Source organism: Pisolithus orientalis, assembly GCF_024613125.1.
Source record: "Pisolithus orientalis strain OTSU chromosome Unknown F5J12scaffold_3, whole genome shotgun sequence".
NCBI lineage: Eukaryota > Fungi > Basidiomycota > Agaricomycetes > Boletales > Pisolithaceae > Pisolithus > Pisolithus orientalis.
In genome coordinates, this window is record NW_026260784.1 from 592,013 (window position 1) to 618,157 (window position 26,145).

The window sequence follows — 26,145 nt, forward strand, 5'->3', positions numbered from 1 at the left end:
CATCGAAGGTGGAATCTGTCTTTCTGTTGCATGGCTTCGCACGGAGAACAGATAATTATCACCTGGAAGGTGAGCTATGCCTTTTACTCACGTAGAGGCATAAATCAGACATTCCTGAAGTACTCCAACGCGATTGGTTTTGGCATGGTCAATACTCTCGGATGGTCGACATTATTTGAATTGTATCTCTACTAATACATATGTGCAGGTCTGCGCACGTCGTTCTCTTTGCTCTCCACATCAGACACAAAGATGGATGATTAGGTACATTGTTCATATTTGTACCCGATCTCCTCAGCGGTCAAAGTTGTTCGATGTCCTATGTACTTTTATGACGTTGTGCTATAACTGAACGTGAATTGTTTGACCATTGCAGCTCGTGCTAGCGGCTACAAACTGACCTATTCCGTCTTGCGAATTGCATTGACTGTTCTAAATGAGTGGAAAATGCGTCTTGACCGATCAAGCCTTCTTGCTCGTTTCCGATGTGAGTGTCAATGTAACTCTCTTTGACCTTCTCCCAAGGACAAAGAAAAAAAAAGCAACAAAAGTTTTAAGTTATACACCGGTCGGTCCTTTCGTCGACCAGAACATGTAGCATAAAACTGTCTGACCTCTCGTGGTCCTCCCTCGATTCCGTTCTGCGACCAGATGAAGATATAATGCGATATTCAACGTCTTCCTACAACACGTCATCAACCTAACATCTTCCTGAAATCGTCCTGACTCTTCGCTGCCTGATCGCCACTCGGAGTGGTCGATTGTCCTCCACCCCTGTTAGCTGCCACTGCAGCCGAACCCATCGCTGGCTTCCGAGCCCGTCCCAAACCTGCTCGAGGTCTTGAAACAGCTGTACGGGGTACAAACATGGTCGCAGAACCGAGTCGAAGGAGGACTACGGGAGGCTAGAGGGTTTTGTGTTGCACTTACTAGACGACGAAGCGAGTGATCGGTGTGTGAATGAGGCGCTCGCAAATTCTCTTCTTCTTTGGTCTTGAGAGAAAGCCACATTGGCACCCAGATCGGAAACGTGCAAGAAGGCTTGACCGATCAAGACGCATTTTCCACCAGTATAGAACAGTCAATGCAGTTCACAAGATCTCGAAATGGATCAGTTTGTAACTGCTAGCAGGAGCTGTAGCGATCAAACAATTCACATTCAATTCTAGCACAAAATCATAAAAGTACATAGGATATCGAACAACTTTGACTATTGAGGAGATCGAGTACATAGACGAACAATGTACCTGATCATCCATGTCCGATGTTGAGAAAAGAATTTTTTTTTTTTTTTTTAAATCTTTGCGCCAGAGAGTACATGCAGATTTCAAGTTGACTGTAGTGAACCTTTACAAATCAGAGAATCCTTAGTCGTGGTTTATTGCGAGATGTTAGCATACTTACATTCTTCCCTTTAGCTGCGTACCGGCAAGTTGTACGTAGTTCCGCCCAAATCAGCAGTCCTGCTGATGGAATCATCGACGGCAGAGTCCGTGACCAGCTTGTACCAATCACCGTACACCACGGCATCAATTGACTCCAGGTACGAGATGAACGACTCTTTGGCGGTTGAGTCGGGGAAAGTGGACATCTGGCGACGGCCGTCGTTGGTGTTGAAGTAGGAGACGATATAGGGGTTGGGGTTGGTCATGCTAGAGAAGAGGAGGATTGTTACACCCAGAACAGAACATTCGTCGAGAGAGATGCTCGTACATGATGATCGCTGACTTTGCAGTGGTTGAGTAAACTAAAGACAAACGAGTAAGAAATGGGCTGCTTTTATATGTTGGCCACAGTCCATCCAGAGTTAGATGTGTCGTCACGATTCACTGCCGTTACATCTTCGATGTGACGTTGGAATTGGTCCTTCTGACCTAGCACACGTGTTCGTCAGAACTGCCCTTCAAGTCGGAAAGGAATGGCCAAAACGATAAAACTAGCTCATTGATGTTCCGATACATAGATTGAAATGGCAAAGACCATGCAGGAGTCCACAGTACACATCACGTTGCGCGAAAATTGCAAGGGTTTTACCGAGGGCATTGTGGAGAGCTCCACCAAGCTGCACATGACTGCCACGGAAATTAGACAACGTGGAACCGGGAGAATAGGAGAGAGGAGCGAGAACAAGTGCACGTGGTGAGAAAAGAAGAAGTGTGGGTACGGTACCACTAAAGAGCGAGCTCCTACACCAACTTCGACGTACCTCATATGGCCAAGTTTGTATTTCATCCGTTGGTCCCCTGTACAGTGCGATAATAGATTAAGCTGTATTGCTGTCAAAGGGGGAACCGAAAGAAGTGGGGTCTCCATGTAATGTAACCCAGCGAAGAAGTACTGGTCAGGTGCCCTGAAGGGATATGGGCTTCGTGGTGTTTACTTCCCCGCACGTTGTCGCTTCCGGAGGGACTTTGTAGGATACTTCCCTGACCCTAGACCATGTTCGTATCTGATGGGGGAAGCGACGAGAAGTTACATTGCTCCAGGATGACCGAACCATGGACCTGCACAGACCTGCACATATGTATTTGTAAAGATACAGTTCAATTAGTATTGATCATCTAAGAGTTTTGATCGTGTCAAAACCAATCATGTCGGAGTACTTCAGGAATTTCTGATTTCTGCCTCCACATGAGTGAAAGGCATCAATGCATCACTCACCTTCCAGGTGGTGATTACCTGTTCTCCTTGGGAAGCCATGCAGCAGAACGACCGACTCTACCCTCTATATTACGTGTCAGAATTCCGACATAAGGTTCCCCATCTACCAAGGAGTAGACGACAGCATTCTTTCTTGGCTTGAGGGAGTTCGGCATGATGAGTATGGGTTGTTGACATTGTGTTTCGACACTACAGGACGTGGTCAGCCGTCCATGTCCTCTAGGACTGAGGGGCGTCGAGGAGAATATTCGGGAATCGAATACGAACGGCCATCTGATGGAACAGGAGCGACGAAGTCTTCCCAAATGAAGGATGTTGAGATCTGACTTGGGGTTCCGGGCTTAAATTGATATTTTTGGCATGGAAGCCTGTATCACGGCGTTCGGCGTGCGCACCAATCCATAAACGGGACCTCCTCTATAAGGCAGAGGTTCTCTTTGGTTCCCTATGTCTGTCAGGTCAGCAATCGAATACACTTGATGGATCAATCATGAAGTACTCCGACGTGGTTGGTTTTGACATGATCAAAACTCTCAGATGATCAATACTAATTGAACTGTATCTTTACAAATACATATGTGCAGGTCTGTGCAGGTCCACGGTTTGGTCATCCTGGAGCAATGTAACTTCTTGTCGCTTCCCCCATCAGACACGAACATGGTCTAGGGTCAGGGAAGTACCCCACGAAGTCCCTCCGGAAGCGACAACGTGCGGGGACGTAAACACCACGAAGCCCAATCCCTTCAGGACACCTGACCAGTACTTCTTCATTGGGTTTCATTAAACGGATGCCCCACTTCTTTCGGTTCCCCCTCTGACCGCAATACAGCGTAATCCGTTATCGCACTGTACTGGGGGTCAACGAATGAAATACAAACCTGACCATACGAGGCACATCGAAGTTGGTGTAAGAGCTCGCTCTTCTCTCCTATTCTCCCGGTTCCACAATGCCCCCGGCAAAACCCACGCAATCTTCGCGCAATTTCCATTGACGTGTACTATGGACCCCTGCATCATCTTTACCGTTTCGATCTATGTATTGGAATGTCCATGCACCAGTTTCACCGTTTTAACCATTCCTTTCTGGCGAATACACGTGCCAGGTCAGATGGACCAACTCCGACGTCACACCGAAGATGCAACGGCAGTGAATCGTAACGAAGTCTGCTTGTACAATCTAGCTCTGGATGGACTGTGGCCAACATATAAAAGCAGCCCATTTCTTACTCGTTTGTCTTCAGTTTACCCAGCCACCGCAGAGTCAACGATCATCATGTACGAGCATCTCTCTCGACGAATGTTCTGTTCTGGGTGTAACAATCCTCCTCTTCTCTAGCATGACTAACCCAAACCCCTATACCGTCTCCTACTTCAACACCAACGATGGCCGTCGCCAGATGTCCACTTTCCCCGACTCAACCGCCAAAGAGTCGTTCATCTCGTACCTGGAGTCAATTGATGCCGTGGTATACAGTGATTGGTACATGCTGGTGACGGACTCTGCCGTCGATGATTCCATCAGCAGGACTGCCGATTTGGGCGGAACTACGTACAACTTGCCGGTACGCAGCTAAAGGGAAGAATGTAAGTACGCTAACATCTCGCAATGAATCGCGAGTAAGGGTTCTCTGATCTGTGAAGGTTCACTGCAGTCAACTTGAAAACCGAAAGTATTCTCTGGCACGAAGATAAACTAAAACACCAAAAAAGCGTTTTCTTTTCTTTTCTCGACATCGGACATGGATGATCAGGCACATCATTCATTTATGTACTCGATCTCCTCAATAGTCAAAGTTGTTCGATGTCCTATGTACTTTTATGATATTGTGCTAGAACTGAATGTGAATTGTTTGATCGTTGCAGCTCTTGCTAGCGGTTACAAACTGATCCACTTCGTCTCGCGAATTGCATTGACTGTTCTACACGGGTGGAACATGCGTCTTAATCGACCAAGCTTTCGTGCTCGTTTCCGAGTGTCAATGTGACTTCCTTTGACCTTCTCTCAAGGACAGGGAGAGAAAACGGAACAAAACTTGCAAGTTGTACACCGATCGCTTGTTTCGTCGACCAGAAAATGTAGTATAAAACTCTCTGAGCTCTCATGGTCCTCCCTCGACTCGGTTCTGCGACCAGATAAAGATATAATGCGATATTTAACGGCTTCCCACAATGTGTTGTCAACCCAACATCCTCCTGAAGTCGTCCCTTCCCTGCCTGATCGCCACTCGGAGCGGTAGAGTTTCCTCCACTCCTATCAGCTGTCACTCTAGCAGAACCTATACCCGGTTCCGTGCTCATCCTAAACCTGCTCGAGGTCTTGAAAGGACAGTACGGGAAACAATTAGTCTTGACAGGAAGTCCGGCCGGTGCAGCACCAGAGGGGAGCTCTTCTGAGATGACCAGATTTATGCCATTGAATACTATCATCACTACTGGCCTTATACCTTGATATCCCTTGATTTTCCATTGGCCGTACTTGAGTTCACCATTGTAATGGCTTTATATAACATTGTAAAGCTATATCCATGTATACTGCTGGACCTGATGATGGGTTCAGTCCTTAGCGTCAACTTGCCAGCTTTCTAAGGAAAAGCGTAAGCCTCTCCTTCAATGTCACAATGGGGACAGGGCAAGATGGAATATATTGACCGCTACTAGCATGCCCAAGCTCGACCATCGCTTCTAGTTCTGGTAAATTTTCTACTCATTTCGAAGCTGCAAGTTTCTCAAGGACTTACTGAAGATGGCCTTCTTGGGTGCCGGGGGGTAAGTTACGAGTACGAATGGAACGGTTCCGAGCCTCAGCCCGACGACCAAAACAGGTGAAGGTGGCACAGAACCTCCCTCGGGCCTGGGCATCCGAATTCGATTATTGGGTAAGGGGAAACTGACTGGCCAGGATAACACATTCGATGGGCCAGTTCATGTAGTTGGCTGCGTCGTCGCGAAGGAGTAGCTTTGGACCACGCCATCAACCCATCGACATATTTATGAGCCGCGCACGCGCGGAGTTTATACACTGGGAGACCTGTTTCTTTCGTCTTTTCAGCGTGGAACGACATCAACGAGGATATAGGGCATCAATTGCGACATGTGCCCCTCAACTGCACTCGGGTTTGAACTAGCAGTCTATGGGTTGTGGTAAACAACCTTCACCTCCATTCAATCTACTGAACGAACAACGCATCGAAGTTGCCTTCCGCTTGACCAGCACGATCCACATACCGGTTTGGAGTTGAACGTTGAACGTTGATCGATGACCTGTTGTGTTACTCTTTGATTTATTTTAACGTCGAGCCGGCGGGCCGCTGTTCGATTGGTTCACAAACACGCGTCCTGGCACGAATTGTTCAACATCTGACCCGCCGACCCGGTCTCACATGCTAACATTGCAAACACTCCAAACACTTGGCCTGTTGAAACTAGTCCTCGTTCTTAGGACTGAAGTGACCAGGAGAGGGGACAATATGGTGACAAAATATACAGACGATGTGACATTCAACGGCGTTCCGCGAGATCTGTTGTCAACCTAACATCTTCCTGAAATCGTTCTGACTTTTCCCCGCCTGACCGCCACTCGAAGCAGTAGACTGTCCTCTACCCCTATTAGCTGCCACTGCAGCCGAACCTATTCCCGGCTTCCGTGCCCGTCCCAAACCTGCTCGAGGTCTTGAAACAGCCGTACGGGGTACGAACATCGCACCTCCAGTTTTGACAGGAGGTCCGGCCGGTGCGGTGCCAGAAGGCAGTTCTTCTGAGATATCCAGATTAACGCCCTTGAATACTATGGGTTCTGTTCTTAACGTCAACTTTCCAGCTTCCTAAGGAAAAGCGTAAGCCTCTCGTTCAATGTCACGGCGGGGGGAGGGGTAGGATGGAACGTACCGCTGCGTTCTCAAGTTCGACTATCGCCTCCCGTTCTTCCAACAGAATCTCTACTCGTTTCACAGCTGCGAGTTTCTCAAGGACTTGCTGAAGAAGGCCTTCTTGGGCGTCGGGAGGTAGGTTACGAATACGAACAGATCGGTTCCGAGCTTCAGCGCGGCGACCAAGACCAGTGTCTGAGGACTCCCTGGAGGTGCAAGGAAAGTATTGATGATGTTCAGCCTAAGACAGCGGGGGAAAAAAAACGCTACAGAATTCCTACTGACCGGTTCTTGGCCCGGACACGCATGTCTGCGAGAGTGACGGCTATCCGCCGTTTCTTCAACTCGTAGTTATTCGCAGAAAGAGCGGAACGAGCGTCTGCCTGTGCAAAAGCGTAGTGTAACGACTCAGCGAAAAGTACTCGCTAGATGAGCTTAGTTGTTTTCGGCTTACATCGTTCTGAAATTCGATGAAAGCAAATCCTTTCAGTTGGCCGTTCTTGTCTTCGGCAAGACGGATGTCTTTCACAGGCCCGTACTGGAGCAACATCAGCAGAGTGAGCTGACCAACAGTCACCCCCCAAATAATATAACCCGCACCCTTGAGAACAATCCCTGCAGGTCATCCTTCGTCGTGAACTTGCTGAGCCCCGCGACGTAAACCTCCTTCTCGTTCGCGTCTGCGTCCGTCCGCCCCTTCTTGCGCTCGGGGTTGGACACATACACATTGAGAGTCCGTTCCGGTTCGACTTCCCGGCCATGTAGTTCTAACGCTCGTTCCGCCGATTCCTGTGGTGACGCAGAGAAGTGAGACCCGGATTCCCCCCTAAGGGAACATGTAGACATATGTAAACGCACCGGCGATGTGTACTGCACGTAGCAGAACCGCCGCGTCGTTTTGAACTTTTTACTTGGCCACCGTACATCGAATAGGGGACCATACTGTTCGCGTGTTTTAGGAACTAAGCAAGGACGTAGCACGATGAAAAGGAGGGTGGACAGACCTGACCAAAAAGGACTCGTACAGAAGTATCGTCCCATTTCTCAGGAAAGTTGGTAGCGTATAGCGTCGAACGCCAAGCAAGGTGTACATTGACCTCTGTTCCGTCAATACGTTTTTTATCTTTAGTCAGTGCAGCAGGGACGCTATCCTGACATAGATTTTAATTGGGCAGTACCAAAAAGGATTGGAAAATCTTACCCGCGTCGTGAATTCGACGGTGGCCACTAGAACCTGTGGCAGTTGTGTAATCTTCACTTCACGAATCTCTCCGCACTGAGAAATGGTCATTAATATACAATCCACAGATTAGGGATGAGAGCACCCACGTCCTTAAATAGCGTTCTTAACTGTTCTTCGTTCGTTCCTGAAGGCAGGTCTGCAACGAACACAGTACAATTCTCCCGGTCTCTACCAGCACAATTTTGAGACCATGTGAATGATCCACTGTTAAATTCACTTGCCTCTTCAACGGCACAGGCAGTTTCTCTATTCGCAACAGTCAGACGTCCAGTATAAGCACGTATACGTGCAAACAATATACCTAGTTTCTGCCGTTTGCCGTCGGCAGTTTCGGCGGGTTCGTCATCGTCCGCTTTACGCTTCCCCAGAGCACCCGAATTCATCTCGTCGACATCCATACCTTCTTCGTCGATACCATGCGCACCTGTGACCTTGCCAGTCTTCGGTACAGCGGCAGAGGTAGGAGCTGGAACGGTTTCCTGCTGCATAACGTATTGGGCTTGTGCTGTTTCGAAGGCTTTTTGAGCCTCCTGCAAAATCGTATGGCGCATCGTGAGTCGACGTAAGCGACCAAAACGGTCACATACCCTCATGCGCCTTGCCTCCACCTGCGTTCTTGCACGTTCGATACGTGCCAGTGACTCTTCGAGGGACGTCAAGGACCCGTGTGCATACTCGAAGTTGATCCATGCATCCCACAACGCTTCGGGATAATCTAGATTTTTGGTGCTGACGTCTTGAAAAGTCGAACGGGCAAGATCATGGTGGTCTGTGCGTCTGAAGGAGCATAAATGTCTCGAGGTTATACAAATAAAACTGAGACAGAAATAGGGGGAGTGCTCACATCAGAACATCCGTATATGCTACCCAGGATGCCCAACTCGATTTGTAGTGCTTCGCAGTGGCTGCCCAAAGTTGAACTGCTGCATCAGGCATATCAGCAAGGTTCAGGTACTACGATGGTCAGTAAAGATCGTGCGTAGGGGCTTATCCGAGGCGATTTATGTGCGCACCCACTCGGAGAGGAATTTCTCAAGTCTGAATCTCGGGTCCCCCGTTTTGGAAGCTACAAAAAAAAGGTATATAGATCGCAATCCTGTCTTTCTCCCATTTTTTGCCAACACCCACCTCCTCTTACCATCGCCAGTCCGTCCACTACGATCTTGACAAGGTCAGCAAGCGATTCTTCGCTAGCACGCCCTGCCTCAATAGCATGCTTCTCCGCACTTGCTCGGGCAAGGACGAGTGGAATGATCTGTTCCGGGTCACGATCTGGACTGTTTTTACCAAGTTTTGTGAAAAGATTGGTAGACAGAGCTCGGCTATATGCGTCTAGGTGGATTGTGAAAAACCGCAATAGCAAGAGCAGAACCTGTGGCTTACCCGAAATCGACTCTGTCTCCTCCATCGATTCGTTCTCGGAAAGAAAACCTTTTTCCTGTTGTGAGAAGATAATCAACGTTTAGCTACTACTTCGAACCATAACATACCAAATGACGAATATATCTCGCCCAAGCTTCACCTGATCCAGGCACGCTCCTTGTTGCGCGACCTAACAGAGTTGTCATCTCGCTGTCCTTGACTCCTTGTGTCCTCTTCCAAGATGTCACTTGAGTAGCTAAGTCATCGCGGGGGAACATACTCACCGAAAAATCCAGGTACCCTATCCAAAACGAACGCAAGGCCTCTTCCGCTCCAACCTCTCCAGCAAACCGACGCTTGGCTGCCTCTGCAACGGCACGTTCGTATACACCCGTCAATACGAACACATCAGGGTTCTTTGCTCGTCGTTCAGAAGCAATATATTGCGCATATGCATCCAGCGAAGTCTACCAAATAATTGACAAACAAGCTCGACATCTAATGATCGATAACGCACAAGTCCGAGCTCAGTGCCTTCACGGCGTTCATATGCTTTTGCCGCACGGGAACGCACTTTGGATGCAGCGACGAGAAGTCCTTCGTACCCGTTGGCAGGCATATATTTTGTCGTAAACGATGAATACGATTGAAAAGTGTCTTCGTGTCCTATATGCAAACCCAGTTCGCAACCTCAAAAATGGACACATGCCCGTTGGAACACAAACCTGAGTGTGGCTGATGCAGTCGCTCGAGAATGAGATTCTGAACAGAGCCAACAAGAGGTGCCCTGTATGGAAAAGGGATGAAAACGGGGGTAACTGAAAGACTGCTGTCAAACGCGCCTGTCCTCTACTGGAGTATTATCAAGCATGTCGAGTTCCCAGTCCCTTTGTAACTGCCAAAGCTGCTGACTCTGTGGGGGATAAGACACATTGCAAGGAGAAAAAATAAGATGCTTGCTTGAGTCAAGTGCACGGCACCCTTGGCTACTACCTCGTCGATAGCGTCTCGTGCCCATTCGGATGTAAATACCTCCTGTAACTCTTCCGGTGAATCGAAGGTGGTCCCATTGAAATGCTCGTGGACGTTAATCAAGAATTCTACATGCTTGCGTAACAATGGGATTGCTGTGATGCCGCAACGGTAAGTGGGTAATACCTTGGGGGGAATGACAATGGCACAGACATAGGTAGTCTCTCTCTGCACGCTCATACAATTCCAAGATTTCGGTGATTTTAACGCCGTCCTCCATGGCCAGTGAAGCTACCTTGTCGTCGATGATAGGTATCCAAACCTCGTCTCCCATTGCCACATAGTTGGTGGCCATCTCTCGTGCTTCCAGAACCTGCGAGTCCATGCCCGACAGGGACATGGCCAGAGAAATGTGCTGTGCGTGGAGAGCGACATCGTAGGGATTGGAGGAGAGCTGAGTCAGCAGGTCAGCCAGCCTCTCCAGCCTTTGTGTCTCGTCGACTCCGTCCATCGTGCAAGCCTGAGGAGGTCACCGACGCCGGCGGAAGCGCGTCACCACATTCGGGGTCCACATACTTACACGGGACAAAGACCCCGATCACCGCATATATTTGGTTGATCAACGTGAACACTCTGAACTTGGTACTTAGTGCTTGGGGTATAGTATTGATCAGTGAAACTACCTTGTCGTCCATGATAGGTATCCATGAAACCTCGTCCCCGGTTGCCACATATCGCGCGAGACGAGTCGGCGGAAGCGTGTCACAGAACTCAGAGGCTCCATACGCCGGAACACGGAACAAAGACCCCGATCACCTCACGGCTGTGGATCGCCAGAAACTTTGCGTGTCTTTCGCGTTCACCACGGATTACTTATGTACTCGGACAGCTCTGGCACTGGGCCTGCTCGGGGCATATTGGTTCCCTCCTCGCCACGTGTCAAGTCAACGGTGAATATATACATGACGTGACACGATAAGTTTCCAGCTTTCCCCCCCGTTCACGAAGACCCACGGATGGCTGAGATAGTCTCTTCCGCCGAAGATCTTCCGCTCATCCCAGATGACCTGACAGTCCCGCAATTCATTCTAGATTACCACCACCCCTGCCGTCCTCTTCGCAGGCACGACATCCCATGGTTCATTGACGGGCAGACAGGGAACAAAGTTGGGCTGGAAGAGGTATGGCAGTTGTCTCGGTGATTATGAGCAACTCGTTGCCAACTCTATGTAGCTTCGTGCTCGCACCTATGGTCTCGCAAACGGGCTCAAAATTAAGTACGCTATAAGTGAGTTCTTCTGAGCGCTTCCTTCTCTATCGTAGGCGTCTGACTACTCCCTCGCAGAGGAGGATGACCTCGGTATGCCTTATCTCTGGTTTTTGTCACTGTCACAGCAACTGCCTTTCAGTTCTCATACACAGTCCAAACCACATTGGTTCGCTGTCTCGTCATAGCCTGTTCCATATTAGTTCACTTCCTCTTAGATTACCCCGTCGCCATGTGGGCGGTTCACAGGTTAGGGGCTATTATTTCGTAAGTGCACAGACTCTACTTGCGTGTATCCCTCACCAAAAGCGATCCAGTGGGGCCAACGCATCTTTCACCACAGACGAGCTTGTATACCATGTGAATATGGTCAAACCCGCGATACTCATATCGCACCCTGACTGCGTGCACGTTGCCTACTTGGCAGCAAGAGCGACAGGCATCGATGCCAATCGTATTCTTGTGTTTGATGACCGCGGGTCTTGCACTCCTGGCGCGACCACCGTCCAGAGTCTAATCACCCTTGGTTTAGCCAGTCCTCCAGGTTTCACCGAGAGAAGGTTGAACCCTGGCGAAGGGAAGACGAAAGTTGCATTTGTGAATCTTTCCAGTGGCACCACCGGAAAACCTAAGGTAGGCATAGGTAATCGATCACTGCGGAATTTTTCATTGGCAGGGGTTAAGGTTATCGCAATATCGCACTACACGCCAATCGCCACCTCGATTCAAGTAGCTTTTCATCTCAGGGTTAATGACGACAAAGTACCATGGGAAGAACGAAGGTTCAGACCTGGAGACGTAGCGTCTGCTGGTGGGTTCCTTTGTGACCGTAGATGGTGGAGACTGACGTCCAACTAACCAGTCCTCCCAATTTACCGTGAGTATATTGGCTGTGACTAATCGTTTCCGAAATAACACAGTTATAGATATCTTTGGATTGGCTTATAATGTAGAGTTTCATTTATCACGAGTGGCTGTTAGATAGGCTGATTTTGTACAGCTCCATTTCATGCTTTTCTGCGGGGTAAGTTACTGGTGACGCTTGTGATAGGTATCCATTTTGGTGATACAGGAAGCAGATGACGCTAGTCTTGATCAACAAATTCAACCTTGTTAACCTTCTTCGAACCATTGAAAAGTTCCGCATCACACATCTACCGTGAGATTCCTTTTTCCGACGTCGTACCAACGTAACATCCATTTTAGGCTCGTGCCTCCTCAGATCGTCCTCATCTGCAAGGCGAGTCCCCTTCTCGTTCTCCAGTCTCAGCTTCTCACTGTCTGTCACAGTACCCTAAGGTCCGGGAGTATGACCTGAGCTCCGTTCGGTTCATCAAAACAGGGGCTGCTCCGCTCGCCAGTGAGACAATGAACCAAGTTGCACCACTGTTCCCAGGTGCACATATTGAACAGGGTTATGGTAAGTATTATAAAACTCAATAACTCGCCCGTCATTGAATATGATCGCCTATTTAAATAGGCACAACTGAAGCATCAACAATTGCGCTCTGTCCTTTGGAGACAAAGACCGACTTGAGTGGCAGCTCTGGTGTCCTGTTACCCGGTATTTCGGCCAGGGTTGAGAGACCCGATCGCTCTCTAGCTGACTGGGGTGAGTTGGGCGAGTTGGTGATCAAGTCACCAGCGCTGGCTTTGGGGTATACCAACGATTCCGAAGCGTGCGTGCCTTTGACCCGAAAACCTTCTGCAGCAGTAACTGACCCTTCCTTATAGGCACAAGGAGACATTTTCGGATGGGTGAGTATGCCTCAGATGTGGATTACAAGTTCAGACGGTATGCTGGCAGCTGGTACAGGACCGGAGACGAGGTTAGACTACTCAAGACTGGCCATCTCTTCGTCGTCGATCGTCTGAAGGTGTGCAAAAGTTTAGGTAACCCTAACCGGGAAGTCTGACAACATTACAGGAAATATTGAAGGTCAAAGGCTATCAAGTCTCTCCCGCGGAATTGGAAGGCTGCATACTCGAACATCCAGATACCACGGACACTTGTGTTGTAGGTGTACCGGATGAGTATAGCGGCGAGCTTCCCATGGCATTTGTCGTCTTGAACCCCCAGACTGCCGCGCGGGTCCGAGAAGACCCGCGCGTTGCGGGAGAAGTAAAGCAATCCATCATTCAGGTATGTGAAAGTATTGTGCGATACCCTGATAGGTGCTTGCACCCGGAAATTGATGAGTGTGACTTGCAGTACGTAGCAAGTAAGAAGGCAGCTTACAAGAGACTCGCTGGGGGCATCGAGTTCATCGATGCTATTCCGAAGGCACCAACGGGGAAGCTACTTAGACGGGTCTTGCGTGATAGGGCAAGGAAGGAGCGAGCGAAATTATGAGGGATACCTTACGGAAGTCGTTTACGCATTCGCATCTAGGAACTACATAATGAATATGCACACTCCTATCTGTGTGAGTCGCGTGTTACTTGAAAAGGGCAGTGTTAGTACGAGCGTCAGTATTACCTCCGTAAAGGGTGCTCTCGACAGTTTCCCTTGTTGATGGCACTTCTGAGGTGCAATTTGGTAAGAACCGTTCAACGGCCCTCCCTGCTTTGTCTCGCCGAGGCCTCCAGTGCTGTCCAGGACACAAAAACGATGCTCGGAACTCGCCCACGGCCGTAGTCTCAATTCCTATTGTCACTGCCTGTCCAATGGCAGACACAGCACCGCAAATCGCTGGAGCGCCCGGAAACTTCTTTTGTCCTGTCTCAAGGCTTCGGCTCCCAGATAGCTCTTCAAGCGGTCACACATCCCGATATGCAGTCATCACAGTCCCTGTGGCACGGGAGCTGTCTAGTTTGAGCCATAAATGAGGTTTCCACCGCGATTGCGATGTCAACGAGGCCCACACGGGCCCCATCTACGGGCATGCCCTCCACCCTCAGGCGATCTCGTCGCCGCGAGCTGACACTTACCCGCTCGTCCACGAATGCCATCCGAGACAAGGTCTATCCTGAGCAGTGAGTTTTGATCTTGTCTCTCGATGACTACGGTGGACTGATGATATGTCAACTTTCAGTCGTCCTTGCATCGATCATGGCAGATCACGTCTTACAGATCGCACTAATGTGCGCTCTTACGCCTCGTCGGTCACGATACCACAGGGTGTGAGCTCCTCGGCGTTGGACTCACGTCCATCTATGACTTCCTCTCTCTATCGCAGCCCAAATCCCACCATGCCCGTTCATCCCGTTCACAGATTGCCTCCTGAATTGCTCGTGCACGTTTTCATGCTGGGTTCATCCGACGATGTAATGTTCCCCGTCCTCGTGTCTCATGTATGCCACTCGTGGAGGGCTGTCGCGCTCCACGCACAAACACTCTGGAGACGTATCACGCTCACTCGACGCTCCGATTTGGCCATGTGGCAAGAACGTCTTCGGCGCGCTCGATCGTGCACGCTAGATATCGTAATCACTTCTTCACCTCTTAGTTCTGCTGTATCGCTCGACATCGATACTGTAGCACTCCAGATGCACATGCTCGTACCTCACCTCGCACGTACGCGATCGATCGATATATCATTCGACGGGTGTATGCCTTATTTGTGGAATACCGCTCTTGGACCGCTGTGCCCTCGGAGTCCAGCCATCTGGGACCCTGAACCGCCACCGGCATCCCGTGATGCAAATTCTAGAGGGGCGGTTACCATATCCGTTCCTCGACTAGAATCACTCAGTCTCCGATACCCCGGAAATGACGATACGAAGGAGTTTACCCTTTTCGGCGGGTTCTCTCCGAGACTCACCAGGTTGACGGTTCAGGGTGTACGATTGACGTGGCTCTCTGGGTTGTTTGGTAACCTCCGGTATTTGGATTACACTCATCACGGGTTCACCTCTGGGAAGAAGGCGGTCAACGAGCTGCTGTCAATGCTTCAAGTGTCCAGTCAGCTTCGGGAATTAAAGCTTTCTTTCGCAGCTAAGGTGACGATGATAGAAAGAGAAGTACTGTATATTGGAGGGGGATCACCGATTGGTGATGGAGATGTTGTGACTTTGCCCCACCTCGAGTCTTTTACGCTCGGCATCGAGGGCCCAAGCGCACAAGTGCCAACTGAACTCACCTCTGTTGCTTCTCACTTATCGCTTCCAAGGCTGAAGAAGCTTTATTTGTACGATGGACCAGATCATGCGGATCGTATTTCCCACCGTCGTAGTCGCCGCAATACAGTACCGTATTTCGATGTCTTTTCTGGACAGGTATGCTGGATGCCTTTGACGGATATTGTTGTCGAAGGGAGGTGGGCAGATGTACCCCTAATCTTTGGGCTTGGAAGATCACCTTACTTTTGCGAGGACCCTCGTGGTGTATGATAACTCGATGGGGCTACTGGGCGAAGAGTAATCGAAAGTAGTCCTGGAAGAACTCTGTATTATATTCCCTAGTGTAATCCCCCATTTGGTGTATATACTTGCCATCTAATGTTTGTAATCCCAGAAATAGAGACGAAGAGACCAATCGATGTCCCGGCCCGGACGGATCAGATCCCTCCATGTATAAGTTCATACTTGGACACGTTAGATAGTACGGATCATGGTCTCTCCAGCTGATTTTACCCTTCAAAAGCTATACGATCTCAACGGCCTCGTTGCCCTCGTGACAGGAGGCGGAACCGGCATCGGTCTGATGATCGCACAAGGCCTGGCGGCCAATGGTGCGCGCGTGTATATCACCGGCAGGCGAGTTGAAGTCTTAGATCGCGTCGTCAACGAGTGGAACCAGAAGAAGGGCGATTTGGTGGGAAGCATGATCGCGTGAGCTTGGCCCCATCGTGTTTACTCTGTCCCTGCGCAGTATTGACATTGTTGATATGGTCGTGGTGGCAATCATGATGCCGTGGACGGTATTGCTCAGCGTAGGGATGGATGTCACGGACAAGGAAGATATACAAGCCGTCGTGGATAAGTTGACAAGGGATGAAGGCAAGCTGCATATCCTCGTGAACAAGTCCGATATATTCTTCTATTCCACGAGCGACAGTAGCTGACGGCGTGCTACGTACCTATGCATATATTGCAGTGCGGGACAGTCGGGTCCCAGGTCACCGGAACTCAATAAGCCCACGCCCAGGTCACCGAAGAACGCAGACGAACTTGGCAAGTACCTCTTTGGACAAGAATCCTTCGAAGAATGGTCTAGTTTGTATGCAATCAACGCGTTCTCGACCTACTTTGTTACCGTGGCGTTCCTCGGCCTTCTCGAGAAAGGGTCTCACGACAGAACTGGATTCACGTCGAGTGTAATCAACGTTACCAGTATCAGCGGCTTAATCAAGCTCGCCCAGCGACACGTGAGTTGACCGCATACCTGACCAAACAGTAGCTGACTTGCTCCCCGCGGGGTATTATCTAGTTCGCCTATAACAGTGCTAAGGCCGCCGCATCACACATTACGAAGATGCTTGCCACCGAGTTCGCGCTCAAGGGTATCCCAGTCCGAGTGAATGCCATTGCGCCCGGCGTGTACGAGAGCGAGATGACCCATGACGTCATAGACGGAGAGCAGGCAACGGACGCGGTTGGTATGCCGGTAATATCGGTGCCAGCGAAGCGGCCAGGGTCGTGAGTACAGCCCTCCCTCCATCGTGATTGGTATGCGGCCACTGAGAACATTCCAGCGCGACGGAGATGGCAGGGACAGCGGTATATCTTGCATCTCCCGCCGCAGGTTACATGAATGGACAGGAGATTGTGATAGATGGCGGTTATGTGGCTGTTAACCCTGCTAGGGTTTAAATTCACCAGAAACTGTTACCTTGTAGTTGTCCATTCCCATGATGAGACCGTGGACCCGAATAACAACCAGTTTATCGTTATGTGCTCCATGGATGATGATCACAGACCTCATGACTCAGCAGCAAGATTTGCGTTCACCAATTATCTACCTTCTCTGAAAGTCCCATGAAACTTACCGACTTCGACTGCGTAGTTGTCGGTGGTGGTCATGCAGGCGCTTCGGCGGCACTTGCAACGGCTGAATCTGGATGCAAGAATGTCTTGATTGTCGAAAAAGCGCCTGAAGAGTGGGTGGGAGGAAATAGCTATTTTACGGCCGGCGCATTCCGCACACTACACGATGGCCTACCAGATCTCCTCTCCATCGTGCGGAACGTCACGCCGGAACAAGCTCAGAAGATCGATGTCGAGCCGTACTCTCTCGACGACTTTTTCGGTGACATCATGTGCTTAGGGGATAACAAACCGGATGCTGTGCTCGTCGAGACTATGGTTCACCATTCGAGGGACGCAATCGAGTGGCTAGCGAGAGTGGTAGATGTCCCGTTTATGCTGTCGTTCCATAGGCAGGCATATGAAGTAGACGGAAGGCAAAAGTTTTGGGGAGGAGTTGCCTTGAGTGTTGAGGGTGGGGGTAAGGGTTTGATCGATGCTGATATGGAGGCATTGAAGAAGGCGGGGGTGAATATATGGTTCAATACTCCAGCAGTGCAACTCATATATGAACGTGGAGAGGTGACTGGGGTAGTTGTTCGCAAAGATGGACAAGAAGTTTCGCTAGGGGCACCATCTGTCATACTGGCATGTGGTGGGTATGAAGCAAGTGTTGAGTTGCGTATGAAAAATATGGGAGCTGGCTGGGAAAAAGCACGGGTACGTTTTTCTCTGCTGACTCACAGTTCACTCTTATGGGGACTAATCAGGTTAGAGGAACGCCTTTTAATACTGGAGACGGTATTAGTATGGCACAAGCTGTAGGTGCCAAACTGGTCGGCGACTGGCTTGGCTGCCACAGCACTTGCTGGGATGCCAACGCGTCAGCTGATGCTGGCGACCGGAAGCTAAACAACCAATTGACAAAGAATGGGTATCCGCTGGGCATCATGGTTAATATCGACGGCGGGCGGTTTGTTGATGAAGGGGAAGATTTCCGGAATTATACCTACGCGAGGTGTGGGAAGGCGATTCTTTCCCAGCCAGAAGGTTTCGCCTTTCAGGTGTGGGATGCAAACATGACACCTTTTCTCCGAAAGGAGGAGTATGGTGACGGCGTCGTAGAGAAAATTATAGCGTCGAGCATCGAAGAACTCGCTGACCAGATGATGAAACACGGCCTTCGTGACAACGCTAGATTTCTAGAGACCGTCGGGGAGTACAATTCAGCGGTTTCTCAATACCGGTTGGAGAATCCGAACCTACGATGGGACCCTGCGGTCAAGGACGGTCTGTCCACGCAGTCTTCAACCAAGTCACTCGCTGTGCCGAAGTCCAATTGGGCAATGCCAGTCGATACAGCACCTTTTCTTGCTGTGAAGGTGGCCTGTGGGATCACATTCACCTTTGGAGGGTTAGCAATCGATCCGGAGACTGCTGGAGTGCTGTCGGAAGTGGGTCAGCCTATACCAGGTTTGTTCTGCACAGGAGAGTTGGTCGGAAATCTGTACTACAGCAATTATCCCGGCGCTAGCGGATTGACCGCCGGGACTGTGTTTGGTAGAAAGGCGGGGCTGCGAGCTGCGAAGCGAGCAAGAGAAATAATCAACTAACCTCGCGGTAGCCGGTATGAAGGGGGGGCAGTCCTAATACATTTAATTGCACTCACGGTGCCAGCGCGCATGAAAGAAGAGAAGCCGGTGAGATGGTCGGATTGAAGATTACGTCATGGGAGCAACTGTTTTAAATTGGTTTTAAATCTCGGTTAGCCGATTGCTTGCTGAGAGTCTTCCCACCCGAACCTCCGTGCCAGCGTTCATTGCAACCGGTCGTGGTGTGTGGTGTAGTGCTGGTTTTCTCCACTAGCTGACCTCTCACCATGTGTCCTTTTTCGTTTGCAGGTCTGTTGGAACGGGAGACGGCTCATTCACTGTAACTTGCCCCAGCGCGACGTGGTTGGGTCATGGCGCTCGACGAGCCTCCGAAGATTCCCCATCCTGGTGCTTTGAATGGGAGTTTTGCAGACGTCATAGCCACGGCACTCACCGATACCTCATACCAAAACGCTAACGAAACCCGGGAACCCGTTGCACGAAACGGTAGCATGCGCGTTCATGATCGCTGCTATAGCTTAGACGCTATGCCATCACGGTCAAGGAGCAACGGACATGTCTCACCACAGGCTTTTATGTTACCCTCCCCAACCGGAGTGTCTCCTGGATTACCCGGACTCTCCTTACCGGATACCCCTTCCGCTCGGACAGGCCCCCCACGGTCACTTTCGTATCACTTTACCCCAGCTTATTCCCCTGCCATGTCGCAGATGATGATTCCACGTTATGATGATCCAGACAGCGCAGATATCTATGAAAGTGATGGTGCTGGGATTCCCTCCCATCCTGATCCGCACCGATTTGCGTCATTCCGCGATCCTCTGGAATTACATAACTCCGATTCCGAAGAAAGGATACGCGGAAGAAACGGTGTCAACCGGGACAAGAGAAAAACTATGAGCGATAGTTGGACGCCATTCCGACGGTTGCAGGAGCCTTCCGCGAAGAGTAAAGGGAAGGAGAAAGAGAAACCCCCTATCGATGAACGAGCCCCTTTACAACAGGACGATGGCCGGGAAAAGCAGGCGCATGATCAACAGCATACAGTAACGGGCAAGGAGCATATCGCTTCAGAACAGCTTGAAGGACCCGAAACTCTTGCTCCCGAGTGTGGAAAGAAGCAGAGTTCCGACAGGTGGGCAAAGGTGCTGGTTACTCATGGCACCAATGGTACATCATACTCCGTCCTCTCCTGAACCGACACATTCTGTGGTTTCTCCGGAGGTAAACGTTACGGATGAATTGATTACAGGCTGTCCTCTCTGCTATCATGCTCAAGTTGTGGTTGGAGCGCGACGAGAAGGGTCACCGTCGCATTCCGGTCCTTCTCCACCGTGTTCGTCTTCGTATCAGTGATAGTTTACATCCACTACACTCGCAGAAAGCAGTGTTCCGCATAGAGTGCGAATACGCGAACGGTGCTATTCGATGGGTCATCTATCGACAACTCCGTGACTTTGTTTCCTTGCATACGCATTATAAGGTATCGAACACTTTCAGCGGTAACAAGGACACATTGCCAGAGTTTCCCCTAACCTAGTTCGTAGTAGTCTATCCCTGGGTCGCTCTTTGACAACTAACGACGCGAATATGTCAGGTTTCCCATATCTCAAGTTCCTCATGCGTGAGAGCAACAGGAATGCGGTTAGCAGTGCCGACTTTGCCCGGTTACAGCGTGAAGCTTTGGAGAACTATCTACTCCGTCTCATCCGCGCCGTGGTAAGTGATGTTCAACACGTTACCTGATCGGCCTTAACACATTGATGCAAGATGTGGCATCCGTCTGCCAATAGGTTGGCAGGTTTCTTGGAGATGAGTGCCCTGTTCATAGCCCTGTCTCCGACGGGCTTGCAATACAAAGGCGGCTTCCTGCGCAGTCGGTATGGCGGGAAATGGAGTAAACATAGGGCGCAAGTCATTAGGCCGAAAGGCGCGTAAAGAATTGCGCTGGTGTGCTGTCCGAGAGAGTAGTATAGTCATAGTCGAGGACCCTGGGGAGGTACGCGTGTTCATAATTTTTTGAAATCTTCCTCTGATATCCCTTGCTAGACGGTAGTTTGGGACGTCTTCCTGCTAGACTCCGACTTCCTCATCATTCAACCTGTGCGTTACTACCGAAAGGGCTTTCATCTTCTCCGGCATGAATCATCAGATGATAATGCCCATGGAAACCATACCGCCCGGGAGGTTGTCCGCACTGTTCCGGAACATGAGGCAAAATGTCCTTCTTTCATGGAATCCTGCAAGAGCCAGTTGTCACGCGTGTTTTGTTTTGGACATCACCCTCCTCCCAACTTGACTGCCGAAATTGTGGAAAAGCGCAGCTCCAATAGGCAATCGGACGGGTGGTATGATGCCGGACTGTCGATCGGCTCTGGTGTTTCTCCATCTATGCGATCACCGATGGTCGACCCCTCCACGAATCGGGACCCTCTCAGCACAGATGCGGAGGACTAGGGACGCGCAGCCCACGATCGAGGAGAAGGGGCAGGGAGGGAAACGGCCACAAGACGTATCTAAGCACACATTTTACGTCCAAAATTCGCAGATGAAATTGAAATTGACTGCGCGTAATGAAGTGAGCCAATTGCACTGTAATATTATATGAACTAGACTGATGCACGTGTTTGAGGACAGCGTCAGATGTTGCAATGGATCACGGCACTGCAGAAAGCTTCCAGGTTTTCCCCTTGGGTGGCAAAGAATAGGTTTGATAGTTTCGCCCCTGTACGGACGAACGTGGCTGCGCAGTGGCTCGTTGATGGGGTGAGTTACTTATGTCCTGTGGTTCGTTTAGGGGAACTTACCTTAACTTCATGCGTTAAGCGCGACTACATGTGGAATCTTTCTAGGGCCCTTATGATGGCAAGAGAGACGATTTACATCCATGATTGGTGGCTTTCGCCGGGTACGTGAGGTAATGTGTAAATGTGGCTACTTTCTGATATGCCGAAGAGCTCGAGCTACGTCGTCCGAACAAACTGAAGTACCGTCTGGACAACATTCTGGAGCGAAAGGCAAAGGAAGGTGTCAAAATCTTTATCATCATATAGTAGGTATCGTACATCCGGCGGTCGTCTTAGGCATTCAACGATGATCAGCCAGGAAGTATCGAGCAGAACCACTCCAACAGACAGCAAGTCCGTGGCTCAACTGCCTCCATGATTTAATGCTGACTTGCCTGTTTAGTTATACGAAGCAAAAACTAACTTCACTTCATCACAATATTATGATTCAGCGTTCACCATCTCACTTTCAAACTGGAACGTTCTATTGGGCTCATGTGAGTCGACGGGTATCTGTCTGATGTGCTCCTGGCAAATAACTGCTCATCTAGCATGAGAAGCTTTGTGTGATTGATCAAACTATCGCGTTTGTAGGTGGTATTGATCTTTGCTTTGGGAGGTACGTAGCATGCAGTTAGCAATAAAGATATTCCTCAAGTGACATCCCGCCAGGTGGGATACCCCTCAGCACGCCCTTGTAGACGATGCTGGGTTGAACCCAAACAAAGTTGAAATTTGGCCTGGCAAGTCTACCTCCGTGTTTTGTTGGTTCGACACTAACGAAATTAAACGCGTAGGCAAGGACTACAGCAATCCGCGAGTCATTGACTTTCATACATTGAATAAACCCGATGAAAATATGTACGATCGGTCGAAGGTTCCCCGAATGCCATGGCACGATGTTGGAATGCAGATTGTTGGGCAACCAGCACGAGATCTTGCTAGGCATTTCGTGCAAAGGTATATATATCTTCATGGACGTAAAGGGTGCTCTAAGCTGACCATCGACAGGTGGAACTATCTGCTTAGGATCAAAGTATTATTCATCGTCCTACTGCGACTGCATATCTCTGATTCGAGTTGCAGAACCACTCGAAGCCGATGCCATTCCTCCTACCTCCTCCTGAATTCAAGCAGACCGAACTTGCTGCGCTGGGTTTGACTGGGACCTGTGAAATGCAGATCTGCCGTTCTGCTGGGCCATGGTCACTTGGCACACCAGATCGGGTTGAGCATTCTATTCAAATTGCATACGTGCACGGTGTGTGCTGGTTTCTTTTTCAAACGACTTTTTTCCTCAAACACTACAGCGATCTCAGCATCCGAGCATTTTGTGTACATAGAAAACCAGTTCTTTATCACATCGTGAGTTTCCTGCCTCTCGTTATCTGCATGGAAATATACTGACATCTATCGGGGCGGAAGCACCGTTGTCAACGACGTCAAGATTGAGAACAGTATTGGGGATGCACTCGTAGAACGAATCGTTCGCGCCCACCGGGAGCGCACTCCTTGGAGGTGCTGCATCATTATTCCTTTGTTCCCTGGATTCCCGTTTCCCATCGAGCATGGTGACGCAAGCGCGGTAGGCTTCTAACCGTGTACAAAGCGGTGCATCACTCACGAGCCGCTGGTAGGTTCGGATTATTGTCGAGTGTCAAAATAGATCCCTTTTCCGTGGACCTAACTCCATATATGCCCGCCTCCGTAAGGAGAATATCAATGTAAGCACTGGTTTCTACACCGCGGCAGCGCTGATGCTGGCTCGTAGCCCATTGACTATATCTCGGTCTTTTCGTTGAGGAACTGGGGCAAATTACGGAATAATGTTCTCACAACTGAGATCGTGGGTGACAACTACTGTAGAATGCGATCTGATACTGATCTATACTTAGGTTTATGTCCATGCGAAGGTATTGATTAGTGTGCAACGCTTAACTTCTCTCTTTCTAATATGCCCGCAAGGTATGTATCGTGGACGATAGGCTAGCTATCATCGGGAGTGCAAACATCAATGAACGTTCCCAACGGGGAGACCGGGATTCCGAGATAGCTGCTGTCATCCGTGACACTGACATGATCAATGGGTACGTTCATCTTTTCGCCATCCAGTTTTTTTTTGTGATTTATAATTATCCCTAGCACGATGGCAGGACGCCCGTTCCAAGTTGGACGCTTCGCTCACTCGCTGCGCGTCCGCCTTATGCGGGAGCATGCTGGAGTTGACGTTGACGCTCTATCCGAGGAGGAACATGCACCAAGTCAGCGTCAGCCACGTAAGCCTGAGGAGGCACAGGAGGCATGTGACCCTCATGAAAAAGTAGACGAGGGGCAGAAACAAACAGAATCATCTCATGGAGAACCTTCACAGAATGTGCTGGAAGATGTGGCGGAGGAATTAAAGCAAGGTTCGTTTGTGGCGTCCCCCTGTATAAGCAAGTGTAAAACTGACGCACCCGTCTTGAAGGGATGGCAGCTGCGGGAGGTATGGCAGAGCACATGGTTTTACCGGAGGCGCCAAAGCACTTTGCCGAGGCTGCGAAGCCAGAGGCGTTGCGAGAGGAACGCACGACTTTCACTCCTGAAGGAGAGCAGGTACCAGGCTTTGCTAGTGCGGTAGTACCGACGCTAGAGGAACAGACCATTAACGAGGGTCGGCCTCCGTCCGCCCAAGCGGAGTCTTCGCCTCTCGGAGAGAATTTGGTGAAACGTGACCAACCCGAGATGGGTGGTGATGACCCGCCTGAGGCACACATCTCAGATGACCAGGCCTATGCGGCGCCAACAAACGCCTCGAAGAGTGCTCTTACGGACGATGCGGTGCCACATATGCACTCAGGGACTAAAGGTGCCAGTGAAGAGGAGCAGCATGCCCCTCGTGGCCGATCGAACTCGCAAAAGCATCTTGCAGGGACACTGGGGAATAAAACGTGGACTTTGCCTACACCTGCTCCTCATATCGCTCCTGATTACTTTGAGGATCCGATCTGTGATAAGTTCTGGAAGAACGTGTGGGTTGCGTGCGCTGTGCATAATGTGAGATCAATCCAAATCGCGTCATTGCAGTGTGCTGACAGAGCCGTCAGACGGAGATTTATCGCAAAGTATTCCATACGGTACCGGACGACACGATATCCACGTGGAAGCAATACACGGAGTTCGTTGCACACCACGAACGTTTCTGGAAGCCCGTGAGAGTCTACTCCTTTTTCTTTGGTCAGTTGGCTAGAACTGAATCACTACTGTGGTAGCGCAAGGACAGTCCATCTGTTGCGCCCGCTTCACGGGCGCACTCTGGGACAAGGGAAGATCGGTCGACTTCTGACAATGTCCAGGGGACCAAAGAAGGTGCGCAGGGAAGGGAAGGGGACTCCAGCGATAGAGAGCTTCCGAAAGTGAAACCCCAACGCTATGGTGTGGGGCCCTTTGACAGAGCGGAGTTGGAGGCGATGGAGAATTTACTGAAGGAGACGCGTGGACACCTAGGTAAGCCTGGTGCAGGCTAACGCTGCCTTGGAGTTGGAGTTCATTACCCGACAGTGATCTATCCGTCGCGATTTTTGGAGAGTGAAGACAAAGCAAATAATTTCATTTTTAATGCCGACAGGTAGGATGATCTTTTGAGTGCGGCTGAGCAGATTGCTGAGCAGACGTCAGGCTGTTACCTCTTCCGATCTACGATTAAGAATATAAGCCCTACCGTACGACGACGGAACGAGCATAATGACATGGACTATGAATCAACATGTGTATATTATCACGAGCATTTCTATACTGATGGCAAATACCGTTTACTCGATTCCTCTGTGCACGGAGATCAGACTACTAAGAGCGTGTTCATGGAACGTAGTAGCGATGGTTCCGCAGGTAACAAGCACTAAAGGATGATACTGTACTGTGGCATCAATGTAACAGCGAAATCGATAACGAGGTCGGTGTAGTTGCAAAGTTGCGTACAAAGGACGCATAAATAACGAATCAGGAAGACATCGCTGGGTGGTGTCGCCTGCGTCCAAGCCAGAGGGGACATCCTGGCACAGATAGCTGCACCTAGAGAAGTTTGGCGGCGGAGAATGGACCAGAACGAGGATGAAAATTGAAACTTGCAAGCCCAGACCAAGTGACTTGACCGCGCCCTCCCCACTCGATGATAGCCTTTGCTGTGACTTGGTACCCGTCCTGTGGCCTGGTTTGCTAGTAGTGAATTGTTTCTTCTAAGCGGGCATCGTCCTCGAGATGTTTCTTAATATCTTCCGTCTTTGGCTCGGCGATTCTGGCTCTGCACCTGAGCGATATAATTTTCTCATGTTGGTGTAAGAACACGGGCCAGCAACGGTAACTTTGTCCCGTGCGGAGTCAAGCAGGGTTCGCCAGTGTATTGGAAGATGCACTGCCTACCCACTGGCACATCCTGCTCGAACCAGCGTTAGCCGCACTAGCTCGGCTTCAAGTGAGCTCCTCGAGTCGA

General features: G+C 50.0%; 8 protein-coding genes across 8 annotated transcripts; 6 read left to right on the plus strand and 2 right to left on the minus strand.

The window, feature by feature from the left end:
* Positions 1 to 496: 496 nt before the first annotated feature.
* On the minus strand, positions 497 to 1,651 carry F5J12DRAFT_953812 (uncharacterized protein; the record flags this gene model as incomplete). The annotated part of the gene is made up of 2 exons (XM_051749839.1): positions 497 to 905; positions 1,427 to 1,651. 2 exons carry the CDS (start codon positions 1,649 to 1,651, stop codon positions 696 to 698), a joined length of 435 nt encoding a protein of 144 aa, XP_051604112.1. The 3' UTR covers positions 497 to 695.
* A 1,756-nt stretch (positions 1,652 to 3,407) lies between these two features.
* F5J12DRAFT_296225 (uncharacterized protein) lies at positions 3,408 to 4,522 on the plus strand. Its single transcript, XM_051738782.1, has 3 exons — positions 3,408 to 3,936; positions 3,998 to 4,245; positions 4,303 to 4,522. Exons 1-2 carry the CDS (start codon positions 3,527 to 3,529, stop codon positions 4,233 to 4,235), a joined length of 648 nt encoding a protein of 215 aa, XP_051604113.1. The 5' UTR covers positions 3,408 to 3,526; the 3' UTR covers positions 4,236 to 4,245; positions 4,303 to 4,522.
* A 1,532-nt stretch (positions 4,523 to 6,054) lies between these two features.
* F5J12DRAFT_296247 (uncharacterized protein) lies at positions 6,055 to 10,654 on the minus strand. Its single transcript, XM_051738783.1, has 23 exons — positions 10,318 to 10,654; positions 10,093 to 10,259; positions 9,975 to 10,045; positions 9,858 to 9,919; positions 9,650 to 9,798; positions 9,417 to 9,599; positions 9,261 to 9,365; positions 9,154 to 9,208; positions 8,899 to 9,102; positions 8,784 to 8,836; positions 8,615 to 8,724; positions 8,358 to 8,547; positions 8,072 to 8,300; positions 7,992 to 8,016; positions 7,857 to 7,938; positions 7,729 to 7,803; positions 7,532 to 7,678; positions 7,386 to 7,469; positions 7,128 to 7,316; positions 6,982 to 7,065; positions 6,813 to 6,910; positions 6,547 to 6,733; positions 6,055 to 6,482 (listed from the first exon to the last, which is right to left on the minus strand). Exons 1-23 carry the CDS (start codon positions 10,613 to 10,615, stop codon positions 6,186 to 6,188), a joined length of 3,144 nt encoding a protein of 1,047 aa, XP_051604114.1. The 5' UTR covers positions 10,616 to 10,654; the 3' UTR covers positions 6,055 to 6,185.
* A 114-nt stretch (positions 10,655 to 10,768) lies between these two features.
* Positions 10,769 to 13,785, plus strand: F5J12DRAFT_801095 (uncharacterized protein). The gene is made up of 18 exons (XM_051744353.1): positions 10,769 to 11,285; positions 11,338 to 11,392; positions 11,450 to 11,464; positions 11,514 to 11,540; positions 11,590 to 11,638; positions 11,689 to 12,004; positions 12,056 to 12,182; positions 12,234 to 12,248; positions 12,298 to 12,320; positions 12,372 to 12,395; positions 12,451 to 12,530; positions 12,578 to 12,611; positions 12,662 to 12,791; positions 12,852 to 13,050; positions 13,106 to 13,129; positions 13,179 to 13,248; positions 13,299 to 13,514; positions 13,584 to 13,785. Exons 1-18 carry the CDS (start codon positions 11,121 to 11,123, stop codon positions 13,722 to 13,724), a joined length of 1,710 nt encoding a protein of 569 aa, XP_051604115.1. The 5' UTR covers positions 10,769 to 11,120; the 3' UTR covers positions 13,725 to 13,785.
* Positions 13,786 to 13,869: 84 nt separating this feature from the next.
* On the plus strand, positions 13,870 to 15,879 carry F5J12DRAFT_910103 (uncharacterized protein). Its single transcript, XM_051749015.1, has 2 exons — positions 13,870 to 14,347; positions 14,407 to 15,879. Exons 1-2 carry the CDS (start codon positions 14,220 to 14,222, stop codon positions 15,701 to 15,703), a joined length of 1,425 nt encoding a protein of 474 aa, XP_051604116.1. The 5' UTR covers positions 13,870 to 14,219; the 3' UTR covers positions 15,704 to 15,879.
* Positions 15,711 to 17,125, plus strand: F5J12DRAFT_953828 (uncharacterized protein; the record flags this gene model as incomplete). The annotated part of the gene is made up of 5 exons (XM_051749840.1): positions 15,711 to 16,144; positions 16,245 to 16,337; positions 16,410 to 16,680; positions 16,743 to 16,951; positions 17,008 to 17,125. Exons 1-5 carry the CDS (start codon positions 15,924 to 15,926, stop codon positions 17,123 to 17,125), a joined length of 912 nt encoding a protein of 303 aa, XP_051604117.1. The 5' UTR covers positions 15,711 to 15,923.
* A 165-nt stretch (positions 17,126 to 17,290) lies between these two features.
* F5J12DRAFT_713234 (FAD binding domain-containing protein) lies at positions 17,291 to 18,891 on the plus strand (the record flags this gene model as incomplete). The annotated part of the gene is made up of 2 exons (XM_051740821.1): positions 17,291 to 17,998; positions 18,049 to 18,891. The coding sequence occupies 2 exons, from the start codon at positions 17,291 to 17,293 to the stop codon at positions 18,889 to 18,891; spliced, it is 1,551 nt and encodes a 516-aa protein (XP_051604118.1).
* Positions 18,892 to 19,241: 350 nt separating this feature from the next.
* On the plus strand, positions 19,242 to 25,362 carry F5J12DRAFT_903003 (uncharacterized protein; the record flags this gene model as incomplete). Its single annotated transcript, XM_051748348.1, has 29 exons — positions 19,242 to 19,937; positions 19,966 to 20,115; positions 20,144 to 20,393; positions 20,489 to 20,610; positions 20,662 to 20,767; positions 20,799 to 20,890; positions 20,941 to 21,153; positions 21,335 to 21,469; positions 21,529 to 21,657; positions 21,718 to 21,799; positions 21,847 to 21,943; positions 21,993 to 22,031; positions 22,081 to 22,174; positions 22,229 to 22,296; positions 22,350 to 22,420; positions 22,475 to 22,629; positions 22,764 to 22,938; positions 22,997 to 23,042; positions 23,103 to 23,262; positions 23,315 to 23,401; positions 23,449 to 23,523; positions 23,573 to 23,590; positions 23,643 to 23,764; positions 23,820 to 24,085; positions 24,226 to 24,713; positions 24,764 to 24,868; positions 24,929 to 25,163; positions 25,218 to 25,284; positions 25,335 to 25,362. 29 exons carry the CDS (start codon positions 19,242 to 19,244, stop codon positions 25,360 to 25,362), a joined length of 4,371 nt encoding a protein of 1,456 aa, XP_051604119.1.
* Positions 25,363 to 26,145: the final 783 nt, after the last annotated feature.

What these genes read in the sequence shown, in the direction of transcription:
- F5J12DRAFT_296247 (XM_051738783.1), bottom strand. Translation starts at nt 10,615, where the DNA reads ATGGACGGAGTCGACGAGACACAAAGGCTGGAGAGGCTGGCTGACCTG. An exon ending in TACGAGTCCTTTTTGGTCAG is followed by an intron (nt 7,470 to 7,531) that starts GTCTGTCCACCC and finishes ACACGCGAACAG; the next exon opens with TATGGTCCCCTATTCGATGT. An exon ending in TCATCGAATTTCAGAACGAT is followed by an intron (nt 6,911 to 6,981) that starts GTAAGCCGAAAA and finishes GCTTTTGCACAG; the next exon opens with GCAGACGCTCGTTCCGCTCT.
- F5J12DRAFT_801095 (XM_051744353.1), top strand. Translation starts at nt 11,121, where the DNA reads ATGGCTGAGATAGTCTCTTCCGCCGAAGATCTTCCGCTCATCCCAGAT. An exon ending in AAGGAGACATTTTCGGATGG is followed by an intron (nt 13,130 to 13,178) that starts GTGAGTATGCCT and finishes GTATGCTGGCAG; the next exon opens with CTGGTACAGGACCGGAGACG. An exon ending in TCGTCGTCGATCGTCTGAAG is followed by an intron (nt 13,249 to 13,298) that starts GTGTGCAAAAGT and finishes ACAACATTACAG; the next exon opens with GAAATATTGAAGGTCAAAGG.
- F5J12DRAFT_910103 (XM_051749015.1), top strand. Translation starts at nt 14,220, where the DNA reads ATGTCAACGAGGCCCACACGGGCCCCATCTACGGGCATGCCCTCCACC. An exon ending in GACAAGGTCTATCCTGAGCA is followed by an intron (nt 14,348 to 14,406) that starts GTGAGTTTTGAT and finishes GTCAACTTTCAG; the next exon opens with TCGTCCTTGCATCGATCATG.
- F5J12DRAFT_296225 (XM_051738782.1), top strand. Translation starts at nt 3,527, where the DNA reads ATGAAATACAAACCTGACCATACGAGGCACATCGAAGTTGGTGTAAGA. An exon ending in GCAGAGTCAACGATCATCAT is followed by an intron (nt 3,937 to 3,997) that starts GTACGAGCATCT and finishes CCTCTTCTCTAG; the next exon opens with CATGACTAACCCAAACCCCT.